The sequence below is a fragment of the Schistocerca cancellata genome, chromosome 10 (assembly GCF_023864275.1).
Source record: "Schistocerca cancellata isolate TAMUIC-IGC-003103 chromosome 10, iqSchCanc2.1, whole genome shotgun sequence".
Taxonomy (NCBI): domain Eukaryota; kingdom Metazoa; phylum Arthropoda; class Insecta; order Orthoptera; family Acrididae; genus Schistocerca; species Schistocerca cancellata.
In genome coordinates, this window is record NC_064635.1 from 160,923,328 (window position 1) to 160,938,310 (window position 14,983).

Below are 14,983 nucleotides of genomic sequence, written 5' to 3' on the forward strand. Positions count from 1 at the left end.
CCCAGCGGTGCGAGAAATTTCAAAAAATGGAGAGAACTTCATCTAGAGTCGGATTTGCCAACTGAAGGGCACGTTGCCGGACTTCTTTGTCGGGCACCGACCGGATAATAGCATCCCGTACGATGGAATCTGCATAGGATTCTTTGTGAACGTCAGTAACAAATTGACACTTTCGACTGAGGCCGTGAAGTTCAGCAGCCCAAGCGCGATAGGACTGATTTGGTTGTTTTTGACAACGATAAAAGGCAACACGAGAGGCTACCACGTGTGTTTGCTTTTGAAAATAGACAGACAGAAGGGAGCACATTTCAGCAAAGGACAAAGATGCAGGATCCTTCAAAGGAGCCAATTGCGACAACAACCGATACATTTGAGGTGAAATCCAGGAAAGGAACAGAGACTTACATGGTTGTTCGTCCGTGACATGAAATGCCAAGAAGTGCTGTCGAAGACGTTTTTCATAATCAGATCAGTCTTCCGCCATCTCATCGTAAGGTGCAAAAGGAGGTACAGCCAACGACGAGAAATGCCCCGCATTTGACGCCACGACGAAATCGCGAATCGCCGCTGTTAGAAGCGTTTGCTGTTCAAGGAGATTTTGCAAGAGCTGCTCGACAGTAGCCATGGAACCCTGTGAGTCAACGGTGAAAAGGAAAAATCCCATCCTCGTCGCCAATTGTTAAATCTTCAAATTTAACACATATTTCGGACAACACAACAACACACATAAGTCACTGAGTAAGGTGACCTGTGTACAAGTCGGCATTCGATTAAACACTGAGTCTCAGTCTAGCGGCCGCTGCTCGGCTGGCCGCTTAGGTGGCGCAGCTGCTGCATGGCTGGCAGACAGCGCCGCACGTAGAGGACGTGCGTAATTGCGTGGCGGCACTTTGAATAATTGGCGAGTCACAACACAAACATTATAAGCAAAGATAACAATCCACTTGCATAGTGTTATGCATCAAACTTGTTTCTTAACATTGACATTTCAACATTAAGAAACAAGTTTGATGCACAACACTCTATGCAATGGGATTGTACCTTTGCTTATAAAATGTTTGGTTACCTAAGAACTAGTGTCCCTTTCAGACAGCAGTCAGTTGGTTCCTCAAGATATTCTACATAAGCAGTCAAAGATGAGAATGTAACTGACAAATACACTCAGTCTGTGAACATTCCTTAGAGTGCCAACATTATCAGATATAGGAATCTTGTTGTTATAATCACATGATTTGTTTGTTTCTAGTGCTACAGAATGAGTGAAACCCCCAGGGGGTCCACAACTCTTTTGTGGATACGTGTGTAGCGAGCATGGGACCCCGAGCTAATGTGGCCTTTTTTCCTTTCCGGGCTGCGTACCTTCCCTTTCCGCATCCTTCCCCATCCCCCATCTTTCCCCCCCCCCCCCCCCTCACCTCCGCCTCTTTCCTTCCCTTTCTCCCCCTCTGGGAGTATGTATTGTGCCTACGTCCGGAGACGGACGCTCGAAACAGTAACAAATTCTTTGCTTTCTCCGCCTGCACGTCTTCGTCCTTCCTTTGTCCTTCTCTTTTCCTTACCTCTTCTCTTTGCCCTTTTCTCCACTGTGGCGTTTGAGACCTCTGTGTGCGTGTCTGAAGGCCGACCCACGCATTTCCATGCATAGCCGGTGACGGGGTAACGCGTAATTCCCTGCCCCGGGTAGACAGGTAGGACACGTACGTACCCCCTGGTAATGGCCAGGCCCAGGGAGGGGTAATTACCCAAGCTGATACCTTCCGAAAGTGCCGATTGGTCCCTCCTTCCGTTTCTCGGGAGTTGTGAACAATCACCTAAGGCGGGAGTGCCCTCAGAGAGGGCCCCCACAAGGAAGGAGCACGCCATCGGAGACGCCGGTAATCATGGGGGATACTTTCGCAATGGTTTCCTCATCTTCTACTATATCAGCTCACAAGCGTAAGTTCAATGAGTCTCAGCCACAAACAGTCCTTCCATCATTGCCACAGTTCCTTGTTGTTTCTCGGTCTGACGAAGGTCACAACTTCTCCACGGTCAACCCTTTCATTATTCAGAAAGGTGTCGATGCAATTGCAGGTTCTGTAAAGTCTTGTTCCAGATTACGAAATGGCACCTTGTTGTTATAAACAGTCAGTGCCCTCCAGGCACAAAAATTGCTGCATACTTCACTGCTACACACCTTCCCTGTCCGGGTGGAACGCATCGTACTTTACATTCATCATGTGGGGTCGTTTATACACGCTCCCTCGATGGATTGTCCGACGAGGAAATTCAACACTACCTGTCTGACCAGGGCATAACGGCAGTCCATAGAGTCATGAAAAGGGTTGACACGAACATCAACATGTCTTCTTGACATTTGACAAAGTTCAACTCCCATCAAAAATCAAAGCAGGCTATGAGATAATGTCCGTTCGCCCTTACATCCCAAACCCTACGCGTTGCTATTGGTGTCAGTGGTTCAGTCACACCACCCAGTCCTGTTCCAATCTGGCCAAATGTGTTACATGTGGCAAGGATGCCCATGAGGGTGCTTGTCCACCTCCATCCACTCGTTACATCAACTGTATGGGTGACCACGCTGCTTCCTCTTGAGATTGCCCCCTTTTTAAAGACGAAAAGCTCATTCAGGAAATCAGAGTGAAGGAAAAGGTGTCGACCTTTGCTGCTCGAAAATTATTCGCCAGTCGACAGCCCACCGTGCCTCAGACAGGAAAATACAGCACTGTCCTTGCCTCTCCTCAGCCAAGAAAGGAGGCGGCCACGCAGACTTGTGACCTTACCTTTAGTGCCACGGTCATCAGATCGACCAGCGCAAAGATTGCCCATTCAACCTCCCCACTTTTGCCTGCCCACTCTATGGCTCACCCTTCATCGGGTTCTGCTAAATCTCGAGCCCGAAAGTCAGACACCAAAAAAAGAGCATACTCGTGAAGATTTTTTACATACCCCAACTTCACAACCATCGGTTCCTCCTTCATCTAAACATCATGTTTCCAAGAAGGCTAGTAAGAAACCCATTTCATCTCCTTCTCCGCCGAGGCGTGTCTCATCTACAGCACCACCTGGCGGTAATCGCCCTCGGCCGTCTTCTGTGTCGCTGAGGCGCACTGCTGGTGGCCGATCAACCGGCCGATCGCTGGTGGCAGGAGCTGCTCCTGAACAACCTATGGATCACGATCTTCTGCCTTCGTTTGAATGCCATTCCATGCTGTCGGTCGCAAGCTCTGAGCAGTCGCTGAGTTGATGGCAACCTTGGTCACATTCCTCCATTTTCTGTTCACCCTATGTCCATTATCCACTGGAATATCCGCGGTCTTCGAGCCAATCGGGATGAATTGTCGATCCTCTTACGATCCTACTCGCCGGTCATCTTCTGTCTTCAGGAAACAAAGCTGTGTCCCCATGACCGCTTTGTTCTCCCCCATTTTCAGTCCGTCCGATTTGATCTCCCCTCTGTTGAAGGCACTCCAGCACATGGAGGACTCATGATTCTTCTCCATAATACTCTCCATTATCACCCAATCCCCTTAAACACTTCCTTCCAAGCTGTCGCTGTCCGTCTTTTCCTTTCTGGATACACCTTTTCTCTTTGTACTGTATACATTCCATCGTCCACACCAATGGCACGAGCTGATCTCCTTCATCTTCTTGGTCAGCTTCCACCCCCCTATTTGCTGGTTGGGGACTTCAATGCCCACCACCCGCTTTGGGGATCTCCACATCCTTGTCCGCTTGGCTCACTATTGCTAGACGTCTTCCACCAAGCGGATCTAGTTTGCCTCAACACTGGGGACCCTACATTTTTGTCTGCCTCCACAACAAATTTCTCTCATTTGGACCTTTCGGTCGGTACTATTCCGCTAGCTCGGGGCTTCGAATGGTTCGCCCTTGATGATACACACTCGAGTGACCACTTTCCATGTGTCCTTAGACTGCAGCCTCAACAGCCATATATGCGCCCGTGACGCTGAAAGTTTGGCCAAGCCGATTGGACACTTTTTTCGTCTCTAGCAACATTCGATGACCGTCACTTTCCTAGCGTCGACGATGAGGTCACACGTATTACAGACGTTATTCTTACAGCTGCGGAACGTTCAATACCACGCACCTCCGCATTGCCCCGGCGCCCCCCAGTTCCTTGGTGGAACGAGGCATGCCGTGACGCAATACGTGAGCGGCAACGTGCTCTTCGCGTTTTCCGCCACCATCCTACTTAGGACAACTGTATCCGCTATAAGCAGTTCCGAGCGTGATGCCGTCGCGTCATCCGTGATAGCAAGAAGGAAAGCTGGAAATTCTTTACTAGCTCATTTAACACCTTCACTCCCTCCTTGGAAGTTTGGAGTCAGATTCAACGGTTCTCAGGCGCGCCTAGTTTCTCCCCGGTCTCTGGGCTCACTGTCACGCATGATACATTAGTGGACCCCGTCGCAATTTCTAACTCATTGGGTCAACACTTTGCTGTGATTTCGAGCTCTTCAAATTACCCGCCAGCGTTTCTCCCAAAGAAACATGCAGCGGAAGTGCGATCTCTTGCTTTCTCCTCTCAAAATCGCGAAAGCTACAATACTGTTTTCTCCATGCAGGAACTCGAACATGCACTCTCTTCTTCTCGCTCCTCCGCCCCAGGACCGGATAGTATCCACATCCAAATGTTGCTGCATTTATCATACCATAGTCTGCGTTACCTCCTTCGCCTTTATTATTGAATTTGGACCGACAGTACTTTTCCCATACGATGGTGGGCAGCTATCGTCGTTCCTGTTCCGAAACCTGGAAAGGACAAACATCTCCCCTCTAGCTATTGCCCAGCTATCACCCCATTTCTCTCACGAGTAGTGTATGTAAGGTTTTGGAGCGTATGGTGAATTTCCGTTTAGCTTGGCGGCTGGAGTCCCGCAGTCTTTTAACACCTGTCCAATGCGGTTTCCGAAAGCATCGTTCTGCAGTTGACCATCTTGTTGCTCTCTCCATTTATGTCATGAACAATTTTCTCCGGAAACGCCAAACAGTAGCAATATTTTTTGATCTGGAGAGAGCATACGATACCTGTTGGAGGACAAGCATCTTCCGCACACTGTTCTCTTGGTGCTTTCGAGGTCGGCTGCCCCTTTTTCTTCACGAATTTATGGCAGAGCGCACATTTAGAGTGCGGGTGAACACTACTCTCTCCTGTACTTTCTCCCAAGAAAACGGGGTACCCCAGGGCTCCGTGCTGAGTGTTGTACTGTTTGCCATTGCCATAAATCCGATTATGGATTGTCTCCTTCCTGATGTCTCGGGCTCCCTCTTTGTGGACGATTTTGTGATCTACTACAGCTCTCAACGGACCAGCCTTCTTGTACGACATCTTCAAGGATGTCTCGATCGCTTCCACTCTTGGAGCATCATAATCGGCTTCCGTTTTTCTCCCAGTAAGACCGTTTGTGTTAATTTTTGGCGACGTAAGGAGTTTCTTCCACCCTCCTTACATCTAGGACCTGTCAACCTTCCATTTTCGGACGTCGCTAAATTCTTGGGTCTTATGTTTGACAGAAAACTGTGCTGGTCCTCCCACATTTCCTATCTTTCGGCTCGCTGTCTGCGATCCCTCAACACCCTCCGTGTCCTGAATGGTACCTCCTGGGGAGCGGACTGAGTGGTCCTTCTCCGCCTCTATCGCTCCTTAGTGCACTCAAAATTGGACTATGGAAACATACTTTACTCCTCTGCTCGGCCATCTATTCTTCGGCGTCTCGACTCTATCCACCACCGTGGATTACGTTTAGTGTCTGGAGCTTTTTACACCAGCCCTGTGGAAAGCCTTTATGCTGAGACTGCTGAACCTCCGCTGTCCAATCGGTGAGCTGTCCTTCTGAGTCGTTATGCTAGCCATCTGTCTTCCATGCCTGCTATTCCGGCCCATGACATTTTTTTCGATGCCTCTTTGGATGTAGGATATACAGGCTGCCCTTCCTCCCTACTACCACCGGGAGTCCGCTTCCGTCAACTGTTCCATTCTCTTTCCTTCCGCTTTCCTAACACATTCTTGACAACTTGGGGTACAGCACCGCCTTGGCTCCGTCCCCGGATCTGCCTGCTCCGTGAACTTTGTCAATTTCCCAAGGATGGTACCCCTTCAACTGTTTATCGTCGGGCATTTGCTGCTCTATGTGCACAAATGAAGGAAGCCACATTTATTTACACTGATGGCTCGAAAACATCATTAGGTGTAGGGGGTGCCTATATTGTTGACGACACCCAAAATCGATTTCGGCTTCCCAGCCAGTGTTCGGTTTATACTGCGGAGCTTTACGCTGTTCTCCAGGCTGTCCAATACATCCGCCGCCATCAGCAGATACAGTATGTTATCTGTTCAGATTCTCTCAGCTCTCTCCTCAGTCTCCAAACTCTCTACCCTGTCCACCCTCTGGTCCACCGGATTCAGGACTGCCTGCGCTTGCTCCATTTGGGGGGGCGTCTCTGTGGCATTCCTCTGGCTCCCAGGACACGTTGGTATCTGTGGCAATGAGGCGGCAATATAGCGGCCAAGGCTGCAGTCTCTCTTCTTCGACCAGCTATTCGATCGATTCCCTTCGCCGATCTACGGAGCGTTTTATGTTGTCGTGTTGTTCTTTTATGGCATGCACATTGGTCGACACTTCCCCATAATAAATTGTGGGATGTGAAAGCTCTTCCCTGTGCTTGGACCTCTTCCTCCCAAACGCGTCGTCGGGAGGAGGTAATTTTAACTAGACTCCGGATAGGGAACTGTCTTTTTAGCCATCGACATCTTTTAAGCGGCGATCCTCCCCCACTCTGTCTCCACTGCTCTCAGCTGTGGACGGTAAGACACCTTTTAATTGAGTGCCCCTATTTTACTCCATTACGCGCCCGTCTACAGCTGTCACCTGATATATCGTTCATTTTAGCAGATGACACGCGCTCGGCCGATTGCGTTCTCGAGTTTATTAGTGCCAGTGAGATGACGTCAGTTATTTGAAGCTCTTTTTGGGGACAGCCAACCCCTTCCTGTAGTGGATTTTTAAGTTTTCCTTCTGCTTTTAGTTTCTCCAATTTTAAAAGTCTCCTAAGATATTTAAGGAATCCTGCTGAATGTCCAAAGCCATTCAAAAGTATTTTAGAATTGGCTCTGAGGAAGCTTTCTCTTAGAAATTGGAATTGTTTTTTGATGTGACATGCAACTTTGGAATTGAAAAATTACAGAAGAGACTCTGGGTTTCTGTACATAAAATATTTCATAATATTGCTGCACACGGGCTACTTTTTACAGAGAAAGTGTCAAGAGACAACCAACTACACCAACTACAATTATTGCAACAATGTTTTACCCATTGTTTAAAAACACTTGCACTTGCATTGTGCATTGCTGTCCATGGCTGAGGGAGACTTCCAACTAACTGCAAACATATAATAGCTAACGAAATTTTGAAGAAATTGGGTCAGGAGTTTCAAACAAGGTTACGTTGTAAAACAAAAATTTTATTTTGAAATGATTTTGGAGGTGAAACTCATGTGGAATCGCAATGAATTATTTGCAAGAAACTACAGCAGAATTGATGATTTCTCCATATTTTCTGAAGACAATTGTGATTTGAAATTCTTGTATTGTTATAATGAAGTAGAGATGATTTTAAGAGATATAACACACCAATATCCTTTTTACATGTGTAGAACATATGTTCTTCAGTGTATCACAATGGCAAGTCTTTGCGAATCAGATAAACTTTCTGATCAGCAGGTCAAAGAAAAATGTTTTGAAAACAAATTTGTTTAATAAATTACAAAGAATTGGTGCAATAAATTCATTGGATTTTAGGTGTATCTATCATTCATAGTGTTCTTTATTCATGTAAATACATAATATTTTTATTTATATCAATGAATGTAATCAATTGTTGAAATCATTAGTTTTATATATGTGTTCTCCTGCCTCCTCTTGGTGAGTAGATTTTTTTATCTGTCCAATTACGTTAAATAATGAGTAATAATTTTTAATTCGAATAAATGTTCCCCAGCTGTGGTGATAAGTGAAGCTCATCGCGCACGTGCACATTGCAAATTCACAGTCTGTATGCAAGTGACCGTGAGTGTGTGACATTCTCGTGATTGTGGACAAGTTTGTGGCATCTGTGTGGCCGTAACTAATTGCTCACTCACTTGTGTTATGAAGCTTTGGCAACATCCGTCAACATTTGTGGAGTGTGGTCTCGTTCTCTCTCACACACTGTAGGAGTGTGCAGACTACGCAGATAGGCGAGGCGCTTGCAGTGCTCTAGTTGTACATTCCCTGCATTATCAGACGGATACCACCGTAGTAGTACCTGATGATCCAGCCCACACAGACTGCCTACTGCGCTGAGTATTGGGTGACCTCTGCACGGTCCACACAATGTGTAAAAATTTTGAAAAGATGGAGGTCAAACCCAGATGTGGTGACTGACAAAAATGGTTCAAATGGCTCTGAGCACTATGGGACTTAATATCTATGGTCATCAGTCCCCTAGAACTTAGAACTACTTAAACCTAACTAACCTAAGGACATCACACACATCCATGCCCAAGGCAGGATTCGAACCTGCGACCGTAGCAGCCGCGCAGCTCCGGATTGAGCGCCTAGAACCGCTAGACCACCGCGGCCGGTGGTGACTGACAGTGGCATCACCTGCCCTCTCCTTGACATGTGTATTAAAAGGCCAATAACACTCTGCAACACTGCCTCGCATACTCCTTAATGAGAACTTCCAGTTTGTGAACACACATAACAGCATAATTCTTCTGGTTTTAGTGTTTCAGGTGCAGCCAGTGCATCAGAGACAAATGAGAATCCAAAAGTTCTGGCCTACGACTTGGGTGCCGTCTTGGACGCCAGGGATGCTGCACTCATAACGTTAGTGGCGAGAGACATTCAGCTAGCTGTACACAGGTCTGTGTTGGTGGCCAGAAGCCCAGTGTTTGCCTCAATGCTGGCCCACAACACGGAGAAGGCCAGCAGCGGTTGTATCCTCATCGAAGATGTCGAACCGGAAGTGTTGCAGCAGCTACTGCAATTTATGTACAAGGACAGCATTCCACAGCACTGCCGTGTGACACCACAGCTCCTGGTGGCTGCAGATAGATATTGCATGTCTGACTTGAAAGCACAATGCGAAATACAGCTGGCGCGTGATCTGTCGGTGGAAAATGTGATGACGAGTGCCTCGGTCGCATTGCAGCATTCGTGTCCTCACCTGAAGGAAGCGTCTGGATGCTTCCTCCGGACCAACTTTACCAAAGTGGTGGCCACTGAGGGGTGGAAAGAAGCCGTGCACAACCACCCTGAAAAATTTGTGGAATTCAGTCGTCTGATTGCAACGACACCAGCAAAAACAAGGTTTGTTACTTCTTGTAAAAGTCACCTTCAGAAATGTCATCTACATCTATTCTTTGTAAATCACTATAAGAATATTGGAAGGGCAGTTCCTCAAACCAAAACCCTTTGGACTGACAAAAGCTGTTTGTACACTGCTTCAAGTACAGTCAAGGACACTCATAAGCTATCTTATCAGCTGCAGAGCTGTTTATGTACAGTTGTGTGTCCCTTATCTCAATGAAAATAAGACTTCTGTGAGTGGACACTGACAAGTGAATTAAAGAACATTTTCGTACGTAGTCATGAATTGTAGACTGAAGTAATGCATTGATTTTATGTGCTTTTAGAAAAAATGAAGTTTTATACTTGTTTTCAAAGCCCATGTGAATCATCTAAACGAATCTGTTCTTTCCCACTGAAGCTGCAAGTGTATGTGGAACAAAATTGTCTCTTCCTTGTTCAGTGAGAATCTGAAAGTCTTCATGATTGATCATTGCTTTTACATTTTATGACTTCTTACATATTAGTTCAAAAGGATATGACATCAACAAATGCAGTCTAAAGAGACAAATAACGACCTAGTACTTTTATGTGTAAAATATCATGTTTACACCATATCAAAGCCAGTAATGTTCATTATTTGCTTGTTTCATTCTTCTTTCTTTCTTTTCTCGTCTCTCTCCTCTCTCTCTCTCTCTCTCTCTCTCTCTCTCTCTCTCTCTCTGTGTGTGTGTGTGTGTGTGTGTGTGTGTGTGTGTGAGAGAGAGAGAGAGAGGGGGGGGGGGAGGGGGGGGGGGAGAGGAGAGAGATATTTAAATTTCTGATCTCTTTTAATGTATCCTAATGGTCATTTTGTAAGAATTTGTTGGTGGGAGCATGAATGTCTTCTTTCATTTTAAATATATCTAAAAACAAGGATGCTGTAACTTACCAAACGAAACATTGGTATGTTGATAGAGACAATAACAAACACAAACACACACACAAATTTCAAGCTTTTGCAACCCACGGCTGCTTCATCAGGAAAGAGGGAAGGAGAGGGAAAGACAAAAGGATTTGCGTTTTAAGGGAGAGGGTAAGGAGTCATTCCAATCCCGGAAGCGGAAAGACTTATCTTAAGGGGAAAAAGGCACAGGTATACACTCGCAGACACACACACACATCCATCCGCACATATACAGACACAAGCAGACATGTGTAAAGACGTGATATTTCACTCAGTTGGTGCAGCCTTATGATGACTGTCGTTTTCAGGCAAAGTGTAAACTGACACTGACTTCTATTTCATGACCGTTTTATTCATACATTTAAACATAAAACACAGAATGTCAATAAATATTATGTACTTTGCTTTTCACTAAAGCTCCGGTGTTGGTACCACTTTATAATCTGCATTATTTCATAAACAAGTTATTACCTGAAGTCTTGTACTGGGCTTCTGGGGTAGATATTGTTCTCTTCATTGTGGAAAAAAATTGCTTGCACATGTATGTACACCTGAACATCAACATAACCATTGCTGCAGACTTGCAAAATCATGGAGATTTATGTTGAGAAAGATTCTTATAAAATTGAGACTAATTTTGTAATGGAACTTGCCACACAGCTGTCTGTCACACTGTAGGTAAGTTCTAATACAGTTTGTACACTGTCAGCATCAGCTGGAGAGGAAAGTGAAAAGATGTTAAAATTTTCGTTTAATTTCTGAAAATCCTGGAAGTGAATCTTAGATTGTTCACGATGCATGAGATCTGAATTGATTTTTTAATGTCGCCACTTTACTTGTATGGTTTTGTTATATACAGTTACATAGCACCTGAAGATGGGATAAGAGTCCTGAGTAGTGTAAAAGTCTTTATCCTAATAAAGGAACTTAGAAATTAAAAGTGCAGCAGATTTTATTCACCATGACCACCCCAATTAACAGTTATGGATGTCCCATTAAGAGTATAGAATCTTTGATTCTTGGAAAAGATCAAAGAGTGTTTATTGATGCTGTTCAAAATTCCATTTTGCTCCCTTCTTTAAAGATGACAGCTTGCAGAAGTGAGCTGTGCTCCCATATTCCCTAGCTTTCTGTTTCACAGTGAGAGTTTCATCTTAAACCACCATTTCACCCTGATTAACACTCCAACAGGTATATTATTGACATTTCTGAAGTATTCCTCTCTGCCTCCAACTATCCAATTGTACATATTCCTTTTCTAGCATTTTAGGAAGTGGATTATGAAGGATTCAATTGATAACAGTTAATGGTGGATAACAGATTGAATTGTTTAGTACTCAAATTGTCACTCCTTCTAAACCAGTTCAAATTAAACTTTGATTTAGTAATGTTCCATATACCACAATACAAAATTAACTGCTTCACTCTGAAACTTTTGATACAGTTCTAATGTGGTACAAATAGACTGAACATATTATCGACATCATCCAAACACACGTCTGAATGTGTCTGCATCTAAGAAGGCGACCGATATAGTCTGACTGACAAATTACACCAAGCACACACACGATAACAACAATGACAATAAGAATTCACAACCATTGTCAGTGGGCAAATATTAATTTTAACTGCAGGAGACAGCTCCAATCAGCTGTAGCTGTGTTAATATGATACTCAATCTGTGGTAATAGTAAACAGTAAACTTACAAAAAAAAGTTAAAACCTAACAAATATTATGATGTGCGAGGATATGGATCCTCACACATTCCCTCAGACTTGAAAAAATAAATTTCTGCTGGAAGTGTATGGAAACTTAGTTTCATTCCGAAATGAATGAAAAAATGGCCCCAGCAGACAGGAAAGGAACAATAGTGTAAGACTAAAAGACAATAAATTAAAATACACATGCAGTTATAGACATGTATCAAATGTTGTTACATCAGTAAAGAGCTTCAAAGATAAGTACAGAACAATATAAGTGAAAAATCTTTGAAATGTGATGTTCAAGAAACATATAAGTTACAAAAATACATAAAATAATAATATTTGCAGAATATTTTTACCATATAGAAGTGGCATAAGTCAGTGTGAAAGTAACTATTAATCAATAGGCGTATATTAATATGAAAATTTTTAATTCTCTCCACAAAATGAGAAATGCATTCACATAATTAGACACTCAGGAAATATTGTTATTTACATAATGTTATGAACAGAATGATTGAAGATGCTTGTGACATTAAACAACTGTTGACTAATTGTACAGGTACATTGAACTATGTTTTCGACCTACTCTGTAAATGACTCTTTACAAAGAAATTAGTAAGCCTCAAATCAACAATTTCTAGTCCTTAACATTAAACAAATTCTTCGTATTTAGAAGAGTGTATACTTATAGAGGATCATCATTTAATGAGGTGTTATCATTATGGGCAAACATCAATTAATTACTTAGCTGTAATGTTCAAAATGTACACACAAGATGCATTATCTTTCAAACTTCATCAAATAAAATATATTAAAGATTAGTAAGCTCAGAAGGGAATAGAGAATGCAGGGCGGAGATAGCTTTGTGACACGCTGTTTACTAGTGAGTTGTGATCAAAAAGTATTGGGAACTTTTATGTTCATTAAAGAACCTTAATTTATTCAACAACATCTACTTTGCGCCCTTTAAAGTAATCCCCCCTCAGATATCACACACTGGTGCCAGTGCTTTCTCCAGTCTTGGAAGACTTCTGGAAGTCACTTTTCATTATGGTGTTCAGCCCCTTCTGCAATTCTGTTATTATCTCATCAGTGGTGGGGAAACGATTACCTATCATGGTTCTCTTCAGCCTTGCTCATAGAAAGAAGTCACGGGAGGCCATGTCCGTGGAATATGCTGGCTGAGGCAACATAATGGGTTTGTTTTTTGCCAAAAAAATATGAACAAGCATTGAGGTGTGAATAGGAGCATTATTGTTATGCAGTTTCCACAAATGGTTTTGCAGCAATTCTGGTCATTTTCTTTGGATTGCTTCACACAAATGGAGTATAACATCCAGGTAGTATTCCTTTTTGACTGTACGAGCAGAAGGCAGGATCTATCCATTGTAAATGAAGAAAACAGTGAGAAGGATCTTCACATGATCGAACTCTTCGAATATTTTTTTGGTCTTGTCTCTTCAGGCAGTTCCCATTGGGATGACTGGACTTTCTTTACAAGTTTTGGATTGTTGTTACTTTCATTCAGCAATTCCTGAGTGATGTCTAAGTGACAAAATTCAACAATTTTGGAACAGACTTTGCTACTAAACATTTCATGCCAAAACCAACTGCAAAAATAGCTGTACATGAGCCAAAGGACATACCAAAATCTTCAGCAACCTCTCTGAAGATGATTCGGCAATTCGCCAGAATAATTTTCTTTACTTCTTCACCAAACAGAATGTTTCTGTGATGTGTATTAAATGATTTCACAGTACTAAAATTCGCACCCTGTACACCTCAAATCATCACCAGAAGTAATGTATTCTTCTTGCTATGCTATATACACACAATAGGTAAAAATTCATCATTTTTTTATTCCTTATAGTTGTGTAATTTTAATGACCTGCACCTATACAGTAATATAAATTTATTTTGTTCAAAGAACTATGTGGAGCTTTGATTTGAAATGCGTACCATGGGACCTATAGAGGACCTAACTGCAGCATGCTAGCTAGCTGGTAACTGGTCCTGTGTTACACAAAATTTGTCTTCAACATCCCGTTTTTGAAAGTAAAAATTCACCACTCTCAAAAACAGGTATAACCTTTTAACCTGTCAATAATAAACCAAATATACATCAGAAACATGTATACATGGTATAAAAAATTAAAAATTGGATGTATGAAGCCCACAAAGTTAAATTCCTGATACTTTTTCATCACAGCTTGTAAGCAAATGTAAGTTTGTTCATAAATACCTCAGAATCTTTTGAAACCCAGGTGTGAACACACTTTATGTAGCACTATTTGATTTTAATCATTCAGTTCCCTCATGAGTACTCCACTTTGTAAGAACCTAACCAGCACTTATTCTGTTAAATGCAGCAGAAGTCCCACAACATATGTCATATGGATGTGTTTACACATACACTGACCACTGTGCAGCATGTGGTAGATGGACCAGCACTTTCTGTGGAGCCATCATTGGCAGTGACAGATAGCAGGAAGCATGCCAACTCATGTTGCCATGTGAGCTGACATTGTATTTTTTCTTTGAGTGAGTTGTTTGCCCTTTATGATGTTGTAGTGACCTAGTGATACACATCAGCACCTCTTAAATAAAACAGACAGCAATATCATGTAGAAACAATACTCACATTTCCCGTGCAGCCATACATGTAAAGACTCAGCACATGCAAAGTAGCTTGGTGCAGTACAAAAACATAATTTTATTACACACTATCATTGGTAGGATTCTCCAACAGCCCACTACACACTCAGTTATGATAGATGAGACAGACAATGAATTTATATACAAACTGAAGTTTTGCAAGCCATCAGAAGCTGTTAATCACTTGACAGTAACCATGAAGTTTCTTCCACTTCACTGTCCAGTCACCTTTTGTCTTCTTCTTTCAAACATTAGCATACAGTCTTCTTCTCAGACTATTTTGAAATCCAGTGTTCCACTTTAATTTCTTCTCCAAAACTGTT

The 14,983-nt window shown here is 43.1% G+C and overlaps 1 protein-coding gene across 1 annotated transcript in view; it reads left to right on the top strand.

Moving 5' to 3' along the window:
- The window catches only part of LOC126106873 (poly [ADP-ribose] polymerase tankyrase-1-like), a 135,371-nt gene that overhangs the window by 98,780 nt on the left and 21,608 nt on the right, over positions 1 to 14,983 (top strand). Inside the window, exon 4 of the mRNA XM_049913271.1 lies at positions 8,789 to 9,373. Within this exon, the coding sequence (XP_049769228.1) occupies positions 8,789 to 9,373 (585 nt within the window). The remainder of the gene's footprint in view (positions 1 to 8,788; positions 9,374 to 14,983) is intronic.